General features: G+C 42.7%; 1 protein-coding gene across 1 annotated transcript in view; it reads right to left on the reverse strand.

Annotated features, from left to right (window-relative positions):
• Positions 1–24398, reverse strand: part of LOC121513217 (forkhead box protein O6-like) — a 43635-nt gene extending 19237 nt beyond the window's left edge. The window contains exon 1 of the mRNA XM_041792813.1: positions 23103–24398. Within this exon, the coding sequence (XP_041648747.1) occupies positions 23103–23591 (489 nt within the window). The 5' untranslated portion in view covers positions 23592–24398. The remainder of the gene's footprint in view (positions 1–23102) is intronic.
• Positions 24399–25104: the final 706 nt, after the last annotated feature.

A 25104-nucleotide genomic window follows, 5' to 3' on the forward strand; every position in this document is an offset into this window, starting at 1 on the left:
CGCACATACAGGCACACATGCACAGACATGCATACACTCGCAGCATCTAATTAGAGGAGTGAGATGCTGTGACCTAATTCTTAACCTCTCCTCGGCAGTCAGGACTGTGGCCTCTGCTCGGATCGGTTGGATTATGGCGGGAAAGTATGGGAACTGGAAGAGAGTGACTGATGGGAAGGGTTTTTTTATACGTAATAAATCTTTCTCCTTTGATACACACTTATATTAAAACCACCTCATTTATAATGAGTTTCTACCTACATGAAGGATCTGGATATGAAGGATCAATTTTAACAAACACTGCTGCTGTAAATGAGTTGCACATGTAGGTGACAGCGATTCAGATAACGACCACAGTGTGTGACTTAACCACAATCTAATGTGACACTAATGTGCAATATATCACATACTATGAAGTACACTTTGAAATGATTCTGAACAGCTATGTTAAACCATACTGAGGTTTTAATTGTTGGAAATTAAGAATATCCTCTCACAGTCTACTAGAAACTCATCAGCAGAGCTAGAGTGAGGCGTTCAGGGACTAAGTCTTAAATGTTTCCTTACAAGCAACAGATCCTAAGTTGGGAAAACCAAAAAGTATTTTTCTGCTAAGTTACATGACAGATAAATGTAAAAAGAATTAGATGGACCCAGCAGATCACAACATGAGAATCTCATTGTCGAAGCCAAACCAACAGAACCAAAACACCTTACACACACTGCAATGTAAAAAGCTCTTTTTAACACTTGAATACAACTTTTCTGCATTTTCATACATGTATCTACATCTAGAAGCACTCATTATGCTTTTCATGTTCTTTTTCTAATCAAATAGTGCCAATTATCAACATTTATACTTAACTGTAACCTTGAAAAATAGACATTTTCTGCTCTTTTTATAAGAATGTTAAAGTCAATTAAAAGTAGAGCAATGTTGATTACAATTTCCATTGGTAAAAGAAGCAAATTCTACCCAAAAAATCCTATTAAGTAAAAGCAGGGCCATCAAATGATTAAAGATTTTGATTGCAGCAAGCAGATGGCCTAGATGTCAGCTCGTACCCCAAGGTTTTGAGTCCAGCCTGCGGCTCCTTTCCAGCATGCCTCCCGATTCTATCCTGACCTCCTCTATCAATAAAGGCATAAAAAGCCCCAAAATTTATTGCATTTAATCATAAAATTGCTGTAGTTAATTGCAGTTGTTCTCCCCTTTTATTTTAGCTTTCTATTTTAAAAGAAAGATTATGACGTTAACGCAACCATAGAAAAAGGAACATGTTATGGATTGAATAGAAAGTTAGGGAACATTAAAGTTAAACGTTGCACCCAAGGTGCAGATGACCTTTGACCTGCCCACTGAGCTGTCTTTTTTGGAGTGAAATGAGACATTAAGGTGCAGTGGTGTACTTATTAACATCACTGTGGGTACAATGTCTTAACCAAAGTGTCCTAAAAGGGACAATAAAGCATGTGATTTTTTTTAAGTGTGCTAATTATAATGCTGCATTAATGCTGAAAACCTTAGTAATAACTCATACATGTAAAGTTTACCCAGATGTAATGAGTACTGAATTCTGAACAAAAGCAACACTTTAACAACACCTTAGACACACCTTTAGAATAAAGTGTGATGTAACAGTAAATTTAAATGTGGAGTTCTTTTGCTGTGTTGTAGTGATTATGATGAGCCAAAAAACTGGACAGTTTCACACAGATGACCGAAAACTTGTCTCTCCCTTTTTCACCCTTATTGTTTATTATATTTCATTCATTATTTCATTTCAGATGCTGACTCAAACGCAGCAAAGAGTTGTTCTTTCCATACAGTATACAAAAGAAAAAATAAAACTACTACTTTCAAAAACCACTCAAAAAGTACAGAAAAGAGCTACAGTACAAGTCAATACCATTAGCTTCTTTTCACCTCTGGTTCTAAAGAATGTTTGTTTCCTTTTTCTGATGGAATTTTATCATTTTTGACTTAATGATGTATACATTTGCTGGAAGTTATACATCATCATAAATTTTATACTACCACATTTGGCTGTAGACGCTTAACAAATTTTTTTTGATGATCTTTTATTTGAATAACTTTATTTTTAAATCCCATTTGGCATGTCAGTTTAGCTAAGTTGATCGAGCAGGCACCCATAAACTCACTGATTGAGGGACTGATTCTTGGTGCATTTCTTCCCCGGCTCTCCCTCTACATACTTCCTGTCTCTCTTTAGCTGTTCTATCAAAAAAGGCAGAAGCCCCCAAAAGCTATTCTTTAAAAAATGATATTTGGTTTGCTAAACCATGTCTTTTTGTTTGTACTGTAGCTTCAGTGCACTGCCGTAGCTGCTAATAAACCTAAAACATGATCTGAAGAGCAGGTCTCTAAACAATAGCACATAATGGCCTGTGTCCATTTATGCCATTTTCTGCACTGTTACCACATCTTTTCATGATAAAACCAGTGCAGTTCAACGTTTGCAGTGTTCACGGTGTGTGTTTTCTCTTTCCCTGTCCTCACAGCAGTGACAAGAAAGCTGAACAGGGCATCATCATACTCACCACTGTAACTCTGCTAAATGTTAAGTGCTGTGCTCACGGTGCATTAATGATGGGCCTTTGAAAATAATATGACAAGGGTACGCTCTATTGCAGGGGTTCCCAAACTTTCAGCCTGTGACCCCCAAAATAACATTACCAGAGACCAGGGACCCCCACCATCCCTGGAGGTGGTTAAAGTGTGTAGAGCATCATATGAAATGATATTTTAGGGAGTTTTGTCCACTTTACATACATTTAATCTCACTTTGCAACTATGGTTTTATTTAAATTAAACTCATTTTAAGTTATTTTCTCAATAGTGGATAAATTCCACTTAAAATCATCTTTAAATTCTCTTTCTGTTTTGGAAAGCATCTCACAACCACCCTAGAGTCTCTTGTGATCATCACTTTGGGAACCACTGGTAATGCCTAAAGGGCCTTAACGTTACATTGGTTATCGCTGCCATCAGGCTAAAACCTCCTTTCTCAAAAATCAAGAAAAAAACACTTTCATTTTCAATACATTTTAAGGCTGCATGGTGACTGTGGGCATCTGTTTGACACTTTTTATGGTTTAAAATTTGTAAAACCTACTGACAGATGTAAAGGGCAACCAATCGCTCTGATTTATGAAAACAATTAAAACCATGAAAAATTGAGATGTTTTGGCACTTTATAAGTAAAAATTGACTGATTGAATGTCAAAATCAAAAGACGGTGGGACTTCTGAGGTCAGCTTTGTCAACATTTACAGGTGTAGAACTGCCACTACGACTGGGACAGGGGTTAATTCAACTGATTTCATGTCTTCCTGGAGATATGCCATTGAATTAAAGCAAATACTGAGCATATGGAGCTTTTAAAAACAGTCACTTCTGAGGGAAGCAGCAATAAGAATCAGTAAGATGTGCTCTGAAAAGGGTGTATTGAGTGCTGCCATTGCAAAAACGTGCCATCTATAGACACATGCTCTTATCATTATGCTGCAAGAGATGTTTTTAAGAAGTATCCCAAATTAACTACAGTCTTAATGTATCTTCTACTTTATTATTTTAGTTAATGGTCAATAAAGGCGATCCATAAAGGCAGAGCCACCCTTAAAGAGGGTTTACTACTTCTGCATACTTCTCTAAATGCACCCAAATCTAATGCTCCCATGCAAACCAGCAGCACCACAGGCTACTTTGTCCTGAACTGACTTACATCTCACTCTAGGAATAAAAAAGGGAAATCAGCGGAGGTACAGAGAGGGAAATTAACCTTTGAGAAAGGACTGCATTTTCAATGTTCACTGTACTTTAAAAGGTTGAGGTCAAGAGGGATCCTGCTTACAAGAGAACACTTCAATGCATTTATCACCCTTTTGTGTAATTATGTTATCTGAATTGCAAAATAAAGTGGATTACATATGCAGGTTTTGAATGTGGAACATCAATGCCATATACTGTAAGAGCAGAGATGAATTCCTGGTATTTCTATGCTTGTGCATCTCTGCTCAAAAATATAATAAATGTAATGTATTTGAATTCTCATTTTGACCTGTTTGCTTTCAGAAATCCATTCGTCACCAAGCCCAAAAAAAAAAGAGGCTGGTAGCATCGTTATCGAGCCAGCTGTACCTTATGATTACCTCCATGGCCCATGTCTATCCATCACATCAGAATTCCTGAAGACAGATGCAGCCGGATGGAGGCATATTTACAGTATGTGCGTGACTGCGAGCGCCACTGATGGGCTGTGTGTGCAGAGAGGGTGATGGTCACACTTACACACTCACAAATACACATCTGTCAGCAGCTTTGCATGAGCTGATACATGTATGTGAGAAAGTGCTACACCTCTGTATATGATGAGTGTGTGTTTGTGTGTGTTTGTGTGTCGCAGCACTCCTGGAAGGGGGGCTGCAGCGTTTCCGCCTGAATGCTGCTGTCAGTGGGCATCACTCAGCCTGGCAGTGTGGCAGGACGCGGGGATCATTAGTGGACACGGAGGGAGCGAGAGAGGGAGCAGAATGGAGGAGGGTAAGGGAGTAAAGGGGAGAGAGGGGCACTGACTGTGCGAGTCGGGGCAGAGCGTCTTAATATCCGTCTTGAGAGCATTACATACACAGCAGTGCACTTTCCTCTCAGTCACGCAATGGCCCCACATCGAAGACCCCCTCCTCTGTCATTTTTCCCCCCTCTGTCACACTCCCTCCATCCATCCATCCATCTTTCCCCCTCTTCGCCCTGCATCTCTGATTGACCCTTTCCATCCCTCACCACATCTCTGGAGCCGTGCCCTCACTTAAGCACGGTGCGATGCAGCTTTTCATTTCCCCAGCTCCAGATTTATCCGTCTTCACTTACATCTTTCCACTCCAGCCCATTGCTCCCATTTTCACCCACTCTGCAACGCACAAATGTGCTCCTTTTTCTCCTTCCACTAAGCATAGTTGACCTACTCTTAACTGCAGCAAGGTGAAACAACTGTTCTACACATGTGAGACATCAGCTCTTTTCACTTTCCCTCCTCACTTCATCATCTTCGTGCCAGAGCTTCCCTCCTACGAACCATCAGCTTATTCACTTGTAGATTTTTACCTATCAATGCATCCATTCATGTGTGACTTTGTGTGTCAGTATGCTTCACATCCACTGCCATTCGTGCATCACTCCACCGTCACTCCCCTCACTGTCTTTATTCAGAGTGATCCCTCTGATCTCCTTCCATCCCTGAAGGTCTGTGACCTGTGCTGTGATGCCCTATGCTGAATACCAGAATCAACATGCCTGACATTTAACAAACAGAACAACTCCTGCAAAGCTAGCCATGTTAGCACAAGTGCTAAATCTCCCCCTAGTTTGCTTACTCACAGAAGGTTTTTCAGGTTCAGGGATCCATCTGTTTGCAGTACTGTAGCAGCATTCATCACACGGAGATTAGGCCAATTCTGTAATACATTTGTCCCAGTGAAACATTTGTGAGCTGAGTTTTGGCACCTGCTGTGAGTGTAGTTTAGCATTTTAGCCCTGCTGATGACAACTGAACAATCTGGCGCTGTTCCAGCTCTGTTTGGAAGATTGAAGGTTTTTCTTGGATGGCAAGATGTCAGAAAATGAATCTGGCATGTGAGAATGAGAGGAAGAACATGTGAGAAATCAAGAGCAGAAGAGAATTTGACAGCTACGAGGCAAACAAGGCCACCGAAGCCTTTGTGTCTTTAAAAAGTGGCACATGGGTTTTGTCTGGATTTAGACTGGAATCCAAAGTCTTGTGCTGAAACAATTAGTCGATTCAGGGAAAGCTGAACTTTTGATACACAGAAAAATATTTGTATTAACCAATTAATCATACAAGATATAACAGTGACTACTACCTATAGTCATGATTGATGTATGCACTGAAAGAGTTACAATTCTGGGGTCACAACCAGAGGAAGTCTAATGCTGGGTAAACACTAGATCAGTGGTTCTCAACTGGTGGGTCGGGACCCAAAAGTGGGCCAGGTTCTGTTTCCAGTTGGTCACAAATGTGTGCCAGGAAAAAATGTGGCAAAATGTTATAATGTAAGGAAGCCTAAAGTGGACACAAGGTTGCCCATGAGGTGGGATAAAGGGAAGAGCTCTCTGGGGCCCAGCCAAACTGGGGGCCCATGGAGGTCAGCAAAATCATGGTCCATCATAAAGTTAAGCTGCGATAACCATATTTTATATTCAACCTCAATAATAACCACATCAAAGCACCACAAATTTTATTTTTTATGCTACACTACAATATAACCTTTACAGGATGCAAACCTTTTCTCAAAACAGAATTACCTTTTTATTGATAAAAAAGTGGATGGGCACACTGAGCTAAACAATTAGGAAAGTAATGTCAGACTTCATAGCTAAGCCATAATGTGCATACATTTCAGGATGGCAGAAAATAGAGCAGAAAAAACTGCAACAACTTTAATGGACAATAATTACAAGATTGTGAATAGAGGAATGAGCTGGGTAAAATCAGTAAAAATGAGTTAAAACTGGCAGAAATTGGTGGAAAGTGGCAAAATGGGATAAAAGTGGCAAAATAAGTGGCACAAGTGAAGCCCTGTCCATATGGAGACGAAACAATATATTGCCGTTTTGTTTTGAAAAAGTTTTCTGTAAAGACGGGACTGTTTCAGGAAATATCCGCATAAGCATGAAACCACTGGAAACCACTGGAAATGACTGAAAACGCTGTAGTGCATATGCCATGCCTGTACATGGCGCAGTGTTGTTGCCAACGAAATGCACCAAAAGAGAAGAAGAACATCACAGAGAAACTGACACAAACTTTGTTCAAGCTGCCCTTCTGGTTGTTCTCCTTGTTGGATTTAAGAACATATGGTGTATGCGTTTCGCGGTGGTGGTAAAGGAGCACTAGATTTTTCTGTAAAAGCCATAACAAGCTCAGTAGCTCCTGCAGCACGAACACAATATTAGTCCGATATTATTGTTTTGGCTGGACCCGCACAGGTGCCTTAAGGGAGCTATGCTGTGTGTGACGTAATTGTTTCAAGAAAGATGCGGATAGCCATCCATACGGAGACGAAACAGTAGTCGTTCAGGGATTTATGCACTCTGGGACCCATTTTCAAAAAGTATTGTTTACAGTCACCCAAAACGCCGTTTCTGTGGATGAAATGCCGATACGACAAAAAACGTTCGCGTATACACCTGAATTCGTCTCCGTGTGGAAGGGGCATGAGTGAAAAGTGACAAAACTGTGGCCAAACAGTAGCAAAAACTGGCAAAAATGTGATAAAAGTGGCAAAATAAGTGGCAAAAAAACAAAAAAAGCAGAAAAAAAACACCAAAAAATGAACATATAATGACAAAACTATGGACAAAAAGTGCATAAAAGAGGCAAAAATGGGATTAAAATGCCAATGTAAGTGCCATAAATGGGCAAAAAGTTGCAAAAATGGGGGAAGTGGCAATCAGGGTCAAAAGTTGCAAAAAGGTTGAAATAATGGGCATAATGGGACAAAACTGTGGCCAAACAGTAGCAAAAACTGGCAAAAATTTGATAAAAGTGGCAAAATAAGTGGCATAAATGGGAAAAAAGTGGCAAAAATGGGGGGTGCAAAAGCAGCAAAAATGGGCATGAAGTGGCAAAAATAGATTTAAAGTGGCAAATAAGAGTGCAATTACGATCAAAAGTTGCAAAAAAGTGGAAACGAGGGGCATAAAGTGGCAAAAATGTGCAAAAACAGAAGGCAAAAAGTGGCAAAATATGGTTTTAGTGGGGGGAAAAAAGTGAAGAAAGGGTGACAAACACTTGAGCTCTTGGGGTAAAAGTGCCAAAATAAATAAAAGAGGTGAAAAGTGGGAAAAAAATGACCATATAATGATAAAACAATGGTCAAAAAAGTGCAAAAAAAGGGGCAAAAATGGCAATAAGATGCCCATATACGCGCCATAAATGGGCAAAAAGTTGCAAAAATGGAGGAAGTGGCAACTGTGGTCAAAAGCTGCAAAAAAGTTGAAATAATGGGCATGACGGTACAAAACTGTGGCCAAACAATAGGAAAAAAGTGGGGGGAAAGAATGTGATAAAAGTTCTGAAAAAAGTGGCATAAATGGGTGAAAAGAGGCAAAAATGGATCAAAAGTGGCAAATATGGGTTTAAAAAAAAGTTGGGGAAAAGTGTGACAGACAGCAAAAATGGGTTAAAAACAACAAAAGGAAGTAACAAAATCGGATAGCAAACCTGCTATGAAGGAGTTTAAAAGTATCACGAATAAATAGTCCCAACATCACAACCCAATAATAGCCTCACACACTTTCTGTTCCAAAATGAAGTAACCGTTAGCCAAGATGCTCGCACCAATGCAACTGCTCCAACACACATGTATTGACATCATCAATAAATCTCAGCTGGGGTGGGCCCATTTTCCGGGCTTTTCAGGGGCCCAGCCCATTCTGTAGGACGTCCTGACTGGACATATGGTACATTCTTACCTTTTTGTAATTATGAGTAAATTTCAATCTTTGTCTCAAGATTCCAACATATGCAACTTCTTTTTACTGGATAGCAAAACTGGTTTTCCCAAGATAATGAGGAAAGTCCCTGAGAAATTTGAGTTGAGGCTTGCCATGTCTGATTATTTGTCCAAATAACCCTTGAGTGTATGGTGTCAATATAATAATTTTACAGTTCCTGATCAGCTACATCAGCCTAGAATTTAAAGTATAAAACATTTTTGTCCAGTAGACACAGACAGACAGCGGCTCAAGTAGTGTCCCAACTGAAAGTTGCATACAGTAATAATTAAACTATTTGGTCTGGATAAGAAACTGATTAAGCCAAAATCAAAATAATTATCAGCTGCATTCCTATTAAAAACTAAATCATTCTGGGATTTGGAAATTCCCATGTAATTACTGATCATCATGATCAAACAGGAGATAGAGCTCGACTCCAAACCACTCCAATCACTGTTTTCAACCATCCTAATAAACAGTTTCAGCTCTCTTATTAAAGGCAGGTAACGTCACACCTTTAACACACAACCCTAACCACTGGCTGTAAGTGTACACATACACAGTGGAGGAAGGGGAACCTCTCTCTCTCTCACACACACAGTCACTGTTTCCTTTGGATGAGCTGCAACCTTTTCCTAATCACCATTCCAGACACACAGCCCAGGAAATACACACAGACAGCCTCCTTCATACACACACTCACACATTCACACACAGCCTTGACCCCAGCAGCATCCCCTCCGCTGAACCTCTTGCACCTCCTCGGCGCTCATCTAGATCTCTCCCAGGCTGCTCGTCGGGCACGGATCACTTGTGAGGATTTGAGAAAAGACGTCTCTAAGCTGATTGCTGAAGAAGAGGAGGGGGGTAAATTACCATTGCACAACTACGTTAGAAACCTTCTTGGCGAATGACATTCCTTATGTAATAGATTTGTGTGTTTATGTGCGTGCGTGTGTTCCCGAAATACCACTCCCCCCAGCCGCAGCCCCTACTCCACGCCATTTACCCATTTTGTGCTAATTGAGGGATCTTTTTTCGGAAGCTGTTATTGCGCGCATTTAATTATTTATTTTGACGGGAAGCAATCTGGTGGCTCGGTGAAGGGATTGTGGATGTGTGCTCAGAAGAGGGAGAGGCACAGGGAGACAGGGGCAAGACTGGGTCAGTGTGTGGAGTAAATGTGCGTGAAGGCCCCGGCTACTGTAAGCTAACCGCAGCATATGTCTTTGCACGTATGAAGAGAGGAGAAGAAATTCTCCATGTGTGCATGTGAGCTGCATCTCCAAGCGCACGGTTTCCTGAGTGCAACGGGAGTGCACTAATGGACGCACACTTGAGCTGAAGTGTGCAGAGTGTAGCTGAAGTGCAGCCAAGTCTGGCTTCCAGTCCTGCTTGGAAGCTCTATAATCTACTCTCTTACTATTCTTTTTTTTCTCCCTCTTCCATTTTCCTCACTTCCTCTCGTTGTCTGTCTATCTCTGTCTTTCTATCAATTTAATATTTTCATCCTATCTTCATTGACTGCGCCGGCCGGCCCCGTCTCCTCACTGTCTCCCTATTAAATCTCTTTATTCTGGTTCTGAGAATGAAGACACGGATCAGCATCATCGCCGGACTCTCCTCTCCACTTGTTCCCCCCTCCTTCTCCTCCCTGCTGTGCAGCGAAGAGAATGAAATAAGGGAAGATGACATGTAACCACCAGTAGTCTTGACCTTTATCAAGCTCCGGCGCCTGAGGCAGGGTGAATGAGACATTAAGAAAATGACTGAGCATTATTAACCCCAGCTTACTTACACATACACACGTGGGGCACTGTCTGCTCCAGCTTTAATGCTTATTTCCTTGGCTGGCACTGTCCTGACAGTTAAGGATAAACTGGGTGAAACACTTATGCATTCTGTGTCACGTCACTTTAGAAAGAAAAGGAATGGAAGAGCGGCCTGGCCCTGCCAGCTCGGATTGTTTAACTGTGATTGATCCCTCGTTGAGCTCCAGCTTCCCAGCACTCCTGTGAATGCCAAATCCTGCAGAGAATTGATGCTTCATTATAAACCAACCGCACAACTTCTTCAAATGATGCACCAGCCTCTGAGAGAAAAGCCGGACCTGCCAGGGCCAGATGTTAACCCTGACGGCTGCAGCGCCCCACCAAGCTGCACCTCTAATGATAAATCATTTCCCCGTTTCTCCCTGTCTTTCTCTTTTTTGGTGCACGTGAGAGCAACTGGCGCATGTGCATGTGTGGCCGTCCCTCTACTCCAGTCAATCAATGAGCAGAGACAATTCCCCGAGTGACATTTACAGAGAAGAAAGAGAGCCATTTATCACTTTAGTTTTGGGATAATAAAAGAATGACTGAATGAGCCAGTGCGTGTGTGAGGGAGCGAGCAGGCAAGAGAGAGAGGGAGCTAAAGATGAAAAGGGGATTTCAAAAGCACATGAAAGGAGCAGGAGAAATGAGCGAGGGAAGAGGGAAATGAGTGATAAAAAGGGCTACTTTGTGGGGAGGACTGCAAGTGTGAAATAGAACAAGTGAGGAGAGGAGAGAAGGCCTTGAGTGACTGACAGTGAAAAAGAGAGCACGACAGAAAGAAGGGTATGAAAAAAAATGCCCGGGGTACGGAAAAGAAAAAAGGCAGAGAGACAGAGGAAAGGGTTGGGGAGAAAAAAAGCTCCAGGGGGAAAGAGAAAAGGGGGAGATTGAGATGAAAAAAATGGAGGAAAAAGGGGAGAGCAAGGCAGACGTGCTGGGTTCATTCAGGGCTATGAGCAGACTCTGAGTTCAGACCTCACACGGTCAGCATACTAAACACCGGACCCAGTGTCCTGACCCAGATTCATGCCAGTGACATACAAATCCAGTCAGGGAGGGAGAAATACCACCCCTATCCAAAAACACACCCCCTTCCCCCCGTTTCAACCCCAGCTGGCCTCACAGTCACCTCCTAACCCGACAACCTCGCCCTGATCCCCGCACATATGCTGGCTCCCACACTGATTTGCTCACACATGGCTCGTTTTAAACAAATGCACACAGCCACACATGCAAAGTAGTCTTCCATCCAAGGTCAGTTTCCTCTTCAGGTGATCAGACATTAAAGCTCTGTAGGAGTTCCTGACCAGCCACTACCCTGAGGTGACCTCCACAGATCCATCCATCAGCCACGGGTGCAGCATATCCACCATCCATTAGCATAACAAGCATCTTCCTCCAACATAACTCTTGCTACTCCTTCTCCCTCCTGCCCTCCATTTTTTTCTATCCACCTGCTCCAATCAGTCAACGTTAACTACATTTCCCTTTTGTGAGGCGGCTCCCTCCATCACTCGCCAGGACCGCCAAGCTCAGGTAAACTGATCGACGCTACCCTTTTTCCCTTCCCACAATCCTTTTGGCTCATGACAGGAGCTTGATGGACAGGCAGAGGGGAGCAAGGGGACCCGGCACGTGGCTGCCGGGAAAAAGGTCCGGAGATGAAGCGCTTGTGAAATACACCGTTTAGCTCGGTATACATCATCTCTTTTTCTCAGGGACAGCAATACGCATGCACATAAACACACATTTACACACATGCACACGGCCATCAATCCCCTTGCATACAGGAAGAGATATCCGACGAAGAGAAAAATTGAATTAGGAAATATGGCCACCGTGATTTGTGGGAAGCCAGCTTTGTGGCCGGGAGAGAAATGCAGCTCGGAGCGCACTTCATCTTCGAATGAGAGCAAAAGAGGAAGAAGCATCTGTGTTGTTTATCTAAAGCCCCCATCTAGTTACAATGACTTGATTTGAAATATTCATATACATATATGACAAGATCAGGCCCATTATGTTGCTCTCTCGGCGGGGATTCACTGAATGGACTGAATGGAAGCCCATCAGTCAGTGTAAATTATGAAGACAAGATGCATTACATAAGCCTATAGATGGGCATGAAGAGGAGTATTATTGTAGCCTGATATCAATCATGGCAACATACGTTCTACAGTGTCATCAGTATGATAATACGCTATAGGCTATTTCAAGGATAAACCCGCCATTATAATAATTCACAAAGCACATAACCAAAACAAAACACATTAGGTTCTGTGTAGGGTGCATCATCAGGGGGCATTATATGGTTTACATTGTAGATGGATCTGATCATAAAGCACACAATAACAAATTATTGTAGTCCATGTCAGCTGAGGTTATATTTAGAATAATCAATTAATCATTTACTCCTTAGAATTAAAAACAGTCAGCTCCAGTCAGCAGCCTAGTAATGAAAAATCTACGATTAAAGCTCCTGTGAGGAGTTTTTTTTACTATTATGAAGCAGACTGACATTAATACTGATGGCTCAATGTGAGCTACTGAAGCAAACAAGACCATCACAACAAGATTGATTATGTCTTAAGTGTGTTTTTAGAAGCGCGAGTCTGCTGCCGTGGGGTAGGTGTACACAAACTGATAAACAGCATACAAAATGTCTACAATACATTAAAGTTGTATCCATAAACAGAGTGAGGGGGTGGCTTACAGGGCTTTGGCATTGAATGGTTTCTCAGAAGCCCAGAATCTTTAATGCGAAGTTGACATTTTTTGGGAACAATCAAATTAGCTTCCTCCTGCCACCAAAGACATGCTTGTTAGGACTCACTGACCAGGGACCAGTCCAGGGTGCACCTCACCTCTCACCCAATGAAAGCTGGGATAGGCTCCAACCCCCTAAGACCACCAACGGGATAAGCATTGTAGAAAATAGATGGATATATGACGGGCCACTGTGTTATGAACCACCAGGCCAAATTTCAGTAATGAAAAACATCTCTAAGTTTATAAAATTAAGCTTCAAAGTCCTGAAAATCTGCTCCAGGATGGTGTGGGCGTGTCTGTTGAATGAGCTGAAGCCACACCCACTCATGAAATTTAAAAAAATGCTTCTGATCAGAGCACAGCTTCCTGGCTCTGCGCCAGAGCAGAGACAGAAGTTGGGGATTAAATTTACTGTTTTCTGGTACAAATCTCTCTGTTATGATGCTTTTAATGACCTGTAGGCCACCATGGCTGATAGATATAGGCAATTCACCTCACAGTGAACAAAGAAAAATCACATAAGGCAGTGACATCAGCAGACTGTTGAGACGAACTGCTCGAGGTTTTATATCATTGTAACTTTGGGGGGGCGGAGTAATTCCCCATCAAGTCTGATGATATCATGGGCTCCTACATTTGCCCTGTTAAAATAAAACCTAGCCAGGAAAGAGGGGAACAACTTTCTACCAGTCTAAATAAAAAAATCAGTCACACGTTGGTAGGTTATTTTGTAAGTTAAGATGTCACTGATGTCACTTTCCATGATGTTGACTGACCTACACTGATTGGCTGGTTCTACTGTATCACAGAGAGTTACAGGAGGCCACAAAGGAAGCTGACCAAAGTGACCATATATGGTTGGTTGCCCCATGCAGGGTTAAACCTCAAAGCATTTTTGTCATATTGTGCAGCACTAAGATCAAAATAGGCCTAGGTTTAAAACAATAAAATTTGATTTTTCATTTTATTTAAGAAAGATATCACGATGAGATTTTTTTCCCCAGTATCATTATTTTCCAGAGAAAGATTCCCAGTGAGACTGACTGTTTCAAAGAGGCAGGATTAGATTTTTCGATGCCTATGCATGTACATGACAAAACAGGCAAAAAGATAAGAGCTTTGTCCACAGGGGGCGCCAAAATGGATAAACACCAAAAGTTTCTTGCAGGAGCTTTAATTATGAAACAAAATCATTTCTCTTTAAATCAATTGATCATAAAATAATTGATGATGGATTTTAAAGTATTACATTAGTACACGTATTGTTTCAGCTGTTCCACAGCATCATACATTTGCATGTTTTTTGGCCAACGAAACATTCCAGAACGATGCCCAAGCTATGCATACATGGTCTGTTTCTAATCAGGACTATATGAGGCACATCTTTAAGCCTAAATAAATGGCATGCTCATGGTACAGTATGTTATGGCTATTAAGGTGTACGCCATTGCAGTGTAGGTTAGCCTGAGGCCGTCTTGCTGTGACGGGGTGAGTACTGGAGACGGAGCAGAACAGAGCGGAGCAGAGCAGGCCCTGTAGTGGAGGAGAAAAAGACAGAGAGAGTCGACCCAGCGTGACTACCGCCTGCCTGAGTGGAGCAGCCTGCCTGCAATTAAGGTGGAATCAGGGAGAAATCTGCGCTGCCTTGATAATGAGCCTCGTCTGAATTATTAACGAGAGCTGTTCCCCCGGGACCCGGGCTCCCACTGAGCCCATCAACCCCTCCTAACACACCCACATGCACACGCGCTCACACGCACGCACACACATGAATACACTCATAGACCAACACGGGGAAAAAGGGAGAGAAATCCGCTCATAAACATCCACACATTATGCACACTGACATAGATGAGCAACAAGCATGCTGCCACTAAATTTTTTTGCACCACGAGGGCCGACACATTTTATTCACACGCTGCTCGCTGAAGTGAATATCCAAAGCCATTTACAACATTTATAAAGCAAACAACATTTCTCTGGGACAAAATAACTTCATCCGCTGCCATCCGATTGAAACTGACAGACTCCTCTCTGTATTAGAGCAAGCTCCTTCAAAATAATACTGAAGTGGATTTGAAAAATGACAAATATCTCATACCTTTAAACAACCCTTTCTGGTGTGTGGATCCTGCTCATTCAGGTTTTTCAATAAATTGAGCATGAGTAATAAAAAGAGGCATTTTCTGAGCTGCATTACATTGAGAAAACAGCGTACCGAGGTGTTTCATTTTTGAGATGGAGGCTGGTTATTAGATCATGAGTCATTTATTGCCCATTAGTCATTTTGGGAAGTATTAATGCTATGAATGAAAGAGTGATATAATCAAGCTTGCAGATATATGGAGTTTCATTAAAGATCTAAAGGTTGGAGAGATACCGGTGATACTAGAGAGTGACTGGAGGGTGATCGAGAACTTTTACTTCCTTTTTATTGAAATGTGGGCGTTGTGGTTGTATGCCTGGAGCTCAGTGTGTCCAGCAGCTCTTGTATGACACATAGACCCCTCAGCTGAAGAAGACCTCTTCCCGCTCCCTCCCCTACACTTCAATTTCATAACCCTCTCTCTGAAAATCAAAGGCAATGTCTCCAAATTGCCCATCACTGGTGCAACATTCAAATCTCCCTGGCATTAAACCTGCACAGCCTCGGAGGGAAACACATTCTGTCCCTGCAGCTGTGAACCATTTTGCCGAAAAATCAGCAGGCGCTCACCAAACAGAGCCACGCCTTCTGCGTGAGCCAATCGCTCGCCTATCTGGATGGTTTCAAAACAGATCAAAACAGCGTCATGGAAAGTTGCTTCCGCTTCTCTGTTAGCCCCCTCCTCTACTCCAAACTTGGTTCACCCCACCCAGGAACAGAGTGTTCCTCCATGGGTGGTTTGAGGAGGCACAAGTGTGTTGCATTCGTGCAAATGTGTGAGAGAATGCATGAGCCAGAGGGGAAACTATCACCCTAAAAAGTGCAATGAGGAAAGAATGACAATTTCTCCATGCTTCACTATTTTTCCTCAGTTCAGGAACTGAAAGGAGTATTTAATATCCAGAGAAATGTCACCAAACTGCTGTGAAAAGTCGAATAAAATTGCAGAACCATGGGTAATAGGCTTGGTAAGTTCAGTTCAGCTGAGAAGAACATCCAAATTAGTTCAACCCCGTTGAATTGGGAACTTGACGGTCTCATCCCCCTCTTGTATTCTGCTCCAAAAGACCCAGTAGCTGAGAGGAGTTGAGCTGGGGAAAATCCTGCATTGTTATCCTATTATCTCAGAGATAATGTGAGATATGAGATTTCTCTTAGATAAGAGGAGGCATGCTGCTTAAGGCAGTCTGGATCACTGGCAGGAGAGCGCTAAAGCTCAAAATCCTGACGCCATAGACAGACTCTTCACCTCAATTGGCCCTTGAAAAACACAAAGAGAGAAAAAATGTATAGAATGTCTTATAGATGGATGGGGTGAAAGAGAAAGGCAGCGAGATTAAAGATGTGATAACACAAGTGTCTGCAAGATGGAGTGATAAAAGAAAGCAGGGTAATATCAAAGGCAGAATTATATTGTTTTTCATATTACTGTCTGCTGATTGCTGTCTCCCCTATTTGAATGCGTGCCCATGCTTTGGTAATTTGCATGTACATTAATCATTTTCTGAGAGAAATGAACTGCCATGGCTGCCTGAAGGCTGCAGGGGGAAAGGCGGCGAGAACGCGGGGCTTCTTGGCATCACGCACCCGACTCAACCTGAATATACTGCCTGAACCTAACCTGGCTCTGGCTGCACAAGCCAAGGGGAGATGTAAGGTGCTCATAATCCTACACCATAAATCTGTCCAGCATGCATCATATGCTCTCATTTTCTGAGTGTGCGGGTGTGTGTGTCGCACTCTCAAATTACTCCGCTCCCCTGAGCCAAGACGGAGGATAAAATATGAATCAGCTGAAGTCTAGGATAGTTTCCAGTCTCTCCAGACTCCCCAGCCATCATCAGGCGACATAAGCATGCATTCCTCACACACAAACACGCGCAATCTACTCTACACACTCTCAAAGTTTCAAGTCTTTCCACTTCATGCTAAGCTTCTGTCAAATACACTCTCTGCTGCACATTTGACATTCATATCCCTCATATTTGACAAGTGTCTCCCTGCTGCAGCTGCTGGAGCTCCTGCATGCTGGCAGAATTAAGAGAATCTGCTTTGTCTTTGCCTTTAAATCAAACAGATATGATCTAAAGTAGTTAGAAAAGCTACTGCAGGTGGTGACAGGAGTTGTGTGTATCTATCTCTTCTTTAGCTCTTGTTTTTTAGGGTTCCTGTCACATTTTTCTGTTCTTTTTTAGTGCCACCTCCCTTGACCTCTCTGATTTCTGCCAATAAAGGAAGCCCCGTGACCTTTTGCCCTGCTGGCCCTGAACAGACCACTATGTAAAGGTACTTAATAAATAACAGTCTAGCTTTGGATTAAAGTGTCTGAGTGACTGCCTGGCACCCTTGCCAACCTGCTGCGAAATCCCCTGGCCTCTGACTGCCCCCTGTGCCGGAAAAAGCCCTGCGTTGTAAGCACATGGAGAAACAAGTATGCGTTGGGCATTTGGACAAGCAGAAAACCATTCATTTGCAATTTAATGCTCCAAAAGCATTGAAATATCTTGTATTTCCCACATCCCAAGTTGACATATATATCATGAAACCTCCCACTTGCATAACAATAGCCTTATCTAACCCCCCTTGAATTTAATAAACTTGTGGTCGCCTACAGGGCAATCCCAACACCAAGTTCCCTTTAAACCCCACCATTAGAGGCATTATGAAGTCAAGAGCAAGTCTACACACCATGCTCTGCAGTGACATGCTGTCAGACCAATGAGCGGGCCCAAACACACATGCCTATAGAAGCAGACAGCCCCTCCCCCTGCATTAGGGCCCCACAAAGACGCACAGAAATGCACGCAGAATGCACCACCAACCCAGACGCTTTGTTGCAATTGGCATGTGCTTCTCCCACGCATAAATGCAGAATCCATCCATACTTAGATGAAGAAATCTTTTCACAAAGACATTAAAAACAACCACACGGGGCATCAGAATCAATCACTAGTTAGTCTGACATCTTTGTACGATCAGCTTAGTTATAGGACTCTGGAAGATAAAGGCCAGCCACTACCAGCAGAGTGGAAAGTGTAATCAGGTTCAAAAGTGCACAATAAGACGTAACGTGGCTTCAATAAGGAGCTGATTAAGAAGCCATGACCTCAGAGTGCAGCATCCTTCCTAGAAGTCAGAAGCCATTAGGTATTTATAGGAGCTTAATGGTACCATCTCGATGCACGGCCTGTCTGGAATCTGTCATCGCGCCAGCATCACATCCCCTCTAATACCATTCACAGCGACATCATTTACAACACAATCTGCTTTTAAATATCTTTTCCTCGAATTGCCACATGCATTCCCCAGGCTGGATCAAGTGTCTCAAGAGGTTCCTTTGCTTTAAGTTGGTCATCCCCGCCCACCAACATCACTGCCTTCCCCCCCAATCACAAACCCCCCCTTTGCCAGCCCACCTCCTACGCAATCTGCCGAGCCATACCACTTAATTTCATTTTATTTCATCAGCAGCTTACCAACAATTCTTTTATGTTTTTTTCCTCCCCTGTCACAACAGAATAAAGCAGCCTGTTTTGCATCAAATGATTAGCTCGTGCATGGCATTGTTGATTGAGATGAAAATGCGAAGGATGATACGAGTAGGGTTTTCAGCTTGTAGAGGCTGCTGTCAAATATGATTGTTATACATGATAGTTTAAATTGCAAGTATGAGAGTGCACCTGTTTAAAGTGGTGTTGTTTTACAAAAACTAAACAGGGCATCTATTAATAGACCCTGCATGTACATATGAGGATATTTCATTTCCTTAAACATAATAATAAGTTCTGCTACAAGACTTTTTGAGATAATTGTCCAGAAAATCCACTGAAGTTTGAGTAATATACTGGAAACGTTGGGATGATTGGCTATGACATTTTAAGTGAATTTTCAAGGATATTTTCAGGGAATTTGTCTGGAAATTTTCCTGGAAGTTTTAAGGATATGTTTGCATATTTTGAAGAGTTTCATTGGGAGTCTTGGGGAAAGTTGCTTCGAAATTTTTTCCAACATTTTAATGTAAATTTTAGAAATTTGTTTCTAAAATGTTTGGAAAATAGGTATTTGTTATATTCGGGGGATTTAGTGAGAAATTTTAGGGGGAATTTGCAAGAAAATTTTCAGGGATTTACATGGATTTTTGGGGGATTTTTATCAGGATGTCTTAAATATGTTTAAAAACTTTTTGTGGAAGTCCACCATCCCTCTGTCAATAACATATCATTTTCTGACTCCCAGCAACAGACCAACTGGCTGACACAACCAACTCATGAGGTCCCGCTTATCAAAAATAAGTGAAAAAAAAAATTAAAAATGCATTCCAAACTAAAGCTCAGGTCGCAGGAGGTTAAAGCAACAATAAGTAGGAATGTGGTTTTGTGCACTTTGGCGCCCATTAAAGGTCTTTGAGTGTAACTGCGCTGTAGAACTTACATAGTGACGTTACCCTTCCTCACAGATGAGTATTTGATGACAGAGGGTGCTATGTTGGCTAAGACATTGTGAAGAGGACCATGTTGACCGACAGTTACAATATTGCAGTGTGTTGGCATCTAAAGCCTTTTGTTTTCATGTTGGCTATGTGTACATGTTAACATGATGTACATAGTCCATGACTGAATGGCTACATCAGAGAGAGTAATCTATTGCACGCTAAATGAGATGAGTTTGTAAGGTTCCAGAACTGGATGGATAACTTGAAGATCAGCAGGAGATAATGTTTTGACATAATAAGGCTATATTTAATTATTTGTATACAAGCCTGAGACTTGGGTTCCATGAGTTTTTGCACCCAGTAATGCTGCTAATCATGAGACAATGATTATGACAGTAATGGCATCAGTTATGCTATAGCATTGTAATCTGTACCTACAGGACTCAACAATCCTTGCTCCTTGCTTGGTCACTTTCTTTTTCTCTTCTTAGCATAATTTGTCACTGTTCTCCTTCATCTATTAGCATCAGCTATGGTATTAAAAACAAAGAGAAGAGCTAGCTGGCTTCTTTTTAGCTGATGGCCAGTGTGTGAACTTGTGCAGATAGCCTAGTTGTTAGGTTGCACCCCATGAATGCAGGTGATAGATATATAAATGTACTTTATTGATCCCAAACTGGGAAATTGTGGCTACAGCAGCTAGTTATCAACAGGTAAAGCAACAGAAGAATAAATGTACCATAGATAAGCATTAAAAACTAGTAAAAGGTATAAACATATTTACAAGTAGTAAGTTATTTAACAATATAAATAAAGTGTCAAATAAGTGAATAGAAATAAGCAGAGATATAAAAATTGAAAATCTATAAACACTGGGTTTATTGCCGCAAGTATAAAAGACGGTTAGCGTATATTGCTTGAAGGTAGAGGTTTAAATGTGCAAGAAAACTTGAGACTACTTGTCACAGCTATGGATAACTTTACATTAACAATTTAATCAGAGATTATGGGTTCAAGTCCAGCCTGCGGCCTCTTTCCCCCACTCTCTCATCCCTATTTCATACCTTATCAACTGTCTTCCTCTCTAAAATAAAGGCATAAAAAGCCCAAAATATCTTTTAAAGCTGCCAAAGTTACACCATGCTTAAAGCAGGCACTCTGTGGTATGGGGATAAGCAACTTTTTCCCTGTTGGAAGCCATTATACCATTCACTTGACTTTAAAACTTTCACTATGCAGTGAAAAAGTTGTTACTTTAAAGCTCCTGTTTGGGGCTTTTTGTCTGTGTTGAATTAGCGCCTCTTGTGGCTAAATTGGCACAACTTTATTACGTCTTTTTTTTAAACCAAAAATGTCATTCTGATGTCTTTTAAAGTCAACCGTATCACTCATTTAGAGCCTTTGACAGCAAATAAAGGCATTTTTTGCACGATGATGTAAGCTTTAATCCATAAAACAGCTGTATAGATATCATGCTGACAGTCTCGTCTGCTTTTGTAGCTCATAAGAGGCATCAATATTATGACAGGGTGTTTTGTAAGCAGCTAAAATGTCCTCACATACGCTTTAATGATGTCAACCTTACAAGCTGTGCAATCTTGTTGTTGATCCCTGGTAAGACAGACAACGTGGATGTGTCAATTCATTCCTCAACTTCCTTAATGCAACAATGGGAATGTAATGTTTTGTTGCTTTGTTGCTAACTCACAAAAAAAACAAGATCTATGGACTTTCTTTCTCTCTCATAACCAAAAAAATATACATTTTAGAGGGCGCTGTTTCAAGTCTTCCCAAGTCAAATAGGACTCAGATTTGACAAGCTACAAGTTTACGTTTGTTACCAGGTAGTTGAACGTGAGTTTTATTTTACATGCATGCTGCTTTTGAGTGATGGCTCATCCATTTGCTGTTTGTCTCTCTCTTTTAAGAAACATGTGACTCCTGAGTGAATGTTTACACTATCATTCTGTCCCCAACTGAAAACCAGGTCAGCCCTGTTCCTGACATTATGGCTGCCTGCTTTAAGAGACTTACCTAATGCCCCGTCATTACCTCCAACGGGCCCCATGTCTCGCCTGTGGCCTGAAATAGCCCTGGACCTCAGACTGCCTCTGCTGGCTGACCCCCCCCCCCCCCTTAATTTGCAGTTTCGCAAATAGCAGACTGAGACTTTGGCCCTAAAGATAAAGAGGCCCATAGGTCTGAGACTCCTTGGTGCAAGTGCACAGCTAATGAAGCAAAGCCTACCTGGAGACACACCTTAGGAGGGTTAAGTTTATTGGGGCAGGCTTAAGATGTCAGTCAGGTGCTTGTGATTGCGACCGGGGCCAAGTGAGGAGAGTCGACTCCGAGAGAGTTTGCGTTATGCAACAATGCAAAACAAGTTCTGACAACACTATGAAGACAAAAATATGAACGCATTCTGTTGGACACATGCCATTACTGTGGTCTAGGAGTATATGAATGACATGCTCTGATGGATCAGGATGAGCAGAAATCATGTGACACTTGCTCTTCCTGTAAGTAGCCTACTATTTGTGTGGCTTCATGCAGAGTCAGTTGAAGATATTCTCGTGGCCCTGCTTTAGTACAACCAGTGAATGGCAGACAGACCGGCATCTAACTTTCCACACGGACTTGAGGTGCAATCTTAACTGGTATAATCCCAAGGCCTCAAGTTCAGCAAAGGTGCGCCATGAGGACATGCACTTCTGCCCCTGCTAATCTCCCTGCTTCTTCTCCCCTGTCCTCAAATGGCCATAATGAATAGAAACAAGATGAGGCTGGGAATAGAGGCTGATAACATGGGCAGATGTCCAGGAGGTTACTCTAGGCTCTCGGCCAGACGAGCAGCGGTGGTGGACTGTGGTCAGTTGTGTAAAAACCCTCTGAATATTTACATCGCGGGCAGCTGACCTGTGATCTCCAACAAGTGTCCGTCTGTTGATTCTGTCTCTTTCACCCTGATGTATGATCAAACTGAACTGTGGGTTACATTTCAGTGAATACTTCTATTTTTATTGCCAGCTTTATTCACAGCAGATTAATCATTAAGCAGTGCTGCTGCTGAGTGGATTTCATGCACTACTACGGCCGCCGCTGCCCATCATGAGCACATAGTCTTGTTATACACACAGTGAGTGACTCCACTTCAGTCTATTACATTCTGCCATCAATGATCTATTAGAATGACAGGCGGCAGTAATGAACTAAGACAAGATAACGCATGGCACCATTCATGCGTAACAGACACGGAATCCCTCGGTGACATGTGCATGGCACGAGGGGTGAAAAAAGCATAACGGCTTTGTGAATAGGAATGATACTTGATATTATCTCTTGACACAGTGTGATTAACACGTCAAATAAACGTATTGCTGGCTCGTGTGATTTATTTCTTACCTTCCAGCCAGCTGAGCTGTTACTGTCGCCCTTATCCTTGAAATAGGGCACATAACGGACCATCCAGTCGTAGATCTGTGACAGCGTGAGTCTCTTTTCAGGGGTGCTCTCAATGGCGCGGGTAATGAGATCCGCGTAGGACTGGTTCCCCCACGCGTTCCGCCGCGAGGATTTGGCTTTGCGCAGCGGTCCGGTGACATCGAGCGCCGCGCCAGCCAGGCATGGGTGCGTCGCGCCTGTGGGTGCCGGGGCGCCGGCTGGATGCTTCAGCTCTCCCGGCGTTCCACCTACGAGCCCCGCTCTGCAAGCCGGGATGTCCTCCGGTTCCACCTTGATGTTGACCAGCGGGAGACCCCCACTGACCTCGTGTCCACCGGGGAAATCCTCCGGGCATGGCAGCGGCCAGGTGCACGAGCGAGGCCGGCTCTGCGGCTCGAAATCCGAGTCAACCTGATGAGCGTCCAGCTCGTCGTCCTCCATCATCAACATTTACCCTTCAGTTGAAAAAGGGAATAAATCAAAGGAAGAGCAAAGGAGGGAAATACCTCCACGGGGCCAGTATCCCACTATCTTCGGAATAATTCACGTGAAATTCACGTTGTAATTCGCCTTATTTCTGCTATTACGCTCCCAGTCTGGATCAATAAGAGGCAATTCAGATGTGTAGAATGAGCATGGTGAATAAAAGCGAAATCACAGCCTCACGTGGAGAGATAAGAGAAGTAATAAAAGTAATAGTAATTTCTCGTCCATTTTACCTGGTGTTAAATATCAAATGTTGATTAAAACGCGTCTCATTCAGCCCACATCACCTCAAGTCAGTCAGACTGAAACGCGTGTCTGAGCCAGTCATGGGGGCATTTCAATCCAGTTGCAGCAACAGATGATATCTCAGATAAAGAGCATATTGGCAAAGCAGCCGTCGATAAATCCTCCAGAAGACAACAGGAAGAATGGAGAGAGAGGGGGTGAAAAAAAAATCACCGGGGCTGTGTAGAGAGCATCCACTGAGGCGATAATGCGTGATTACCGTGAATTATTAAATCTTCCAGTCTGCACGGATTAAGCTGGCAGCGGCACACTCAAGTCCATTCAGCCTGAACAGCACCCAACTGTCTGCAATTATAATGAAGAGGCGTGCGCATGTGACAAATCGATAAATTCCCAGTCTGGAAAATATGAAGAAGAAGAAGAAAAAAAAATAGTCCCGGAATCAAATATCGTATCCACTTGTCAGGCTGATAAAGCTGGCTTTTATCACTCCTCCTCTCGCTTCCTTCTTTCCCCCTTGCCTTTCCTCACTCTCTCAGATCCCACACATGTTCTCATTTGCTTACAACTCGTTCCGTCGATGTGAACCGAGGATGACGCGCCGGCGCTGTAGTGGAGATGCTGCCAATTGGAGTGCGCTCGCGAAATCAATACTCTCCGAACATGATTACAGCGAAACCCCAAACTCTCCCTCTCTTTCTCTTCCGCTCTCTCATCACTATCTCTAGTGTGAACTGAGAAGGGGGACGCTAAAATTCTTAACTAAAACTCTGCATAATGACCTTTCTGGCGGAGCGTCACACGGCTTTGTGTGCCAGCCTCCACGTCAAGTCGAGGTGAAACGAGACAATGTGAGAACTGCGCGCGGGGAAATTCCTGCACAATCTTCAAACAAGGTTTTTGTCTTTTAAGCATAGTGTCTAAGCTGTTTCTGTGCGTAATAATTTGTCCCGTGAAACGTGCGCAGCGTCCAAATGCCCTCCAGGGACACCTCACAGCGCGCAGGCAGGAGGTGTCACCTCTGCTGATTATTTGCGGGCAATACCTCAATGAGCGTAATTTTCTACAGCGATTAGACGGATTTAGTTTAGATTAAAGGAGATTAGGTAACCCTAGATTTTAATCCAAGAGGAGCCAGGTGAAAGGGGGCTTTTACAGGGGCCAGGACGAAAAAGAGAGGAGACATAAAACACTCGCATGTTATCATCTCAAATCGCATTTGCCAAGCCTG

The sequence above is a fragment of the Cheilinus undulatus genome, linkage group 8, assembly GCF_018320785.1.
Source record: "Cheilinus undulatus linkage group 8, ASM1832078v1, whole genome shotgun sequence".
Classification (NCBI taxonomy): domain Eukaryota; kingdom Metazoa; phylum Chordata; class Actinopteri; order Labriformes; family Labridae; genus Cheilinus; species Cheilinus undulatus.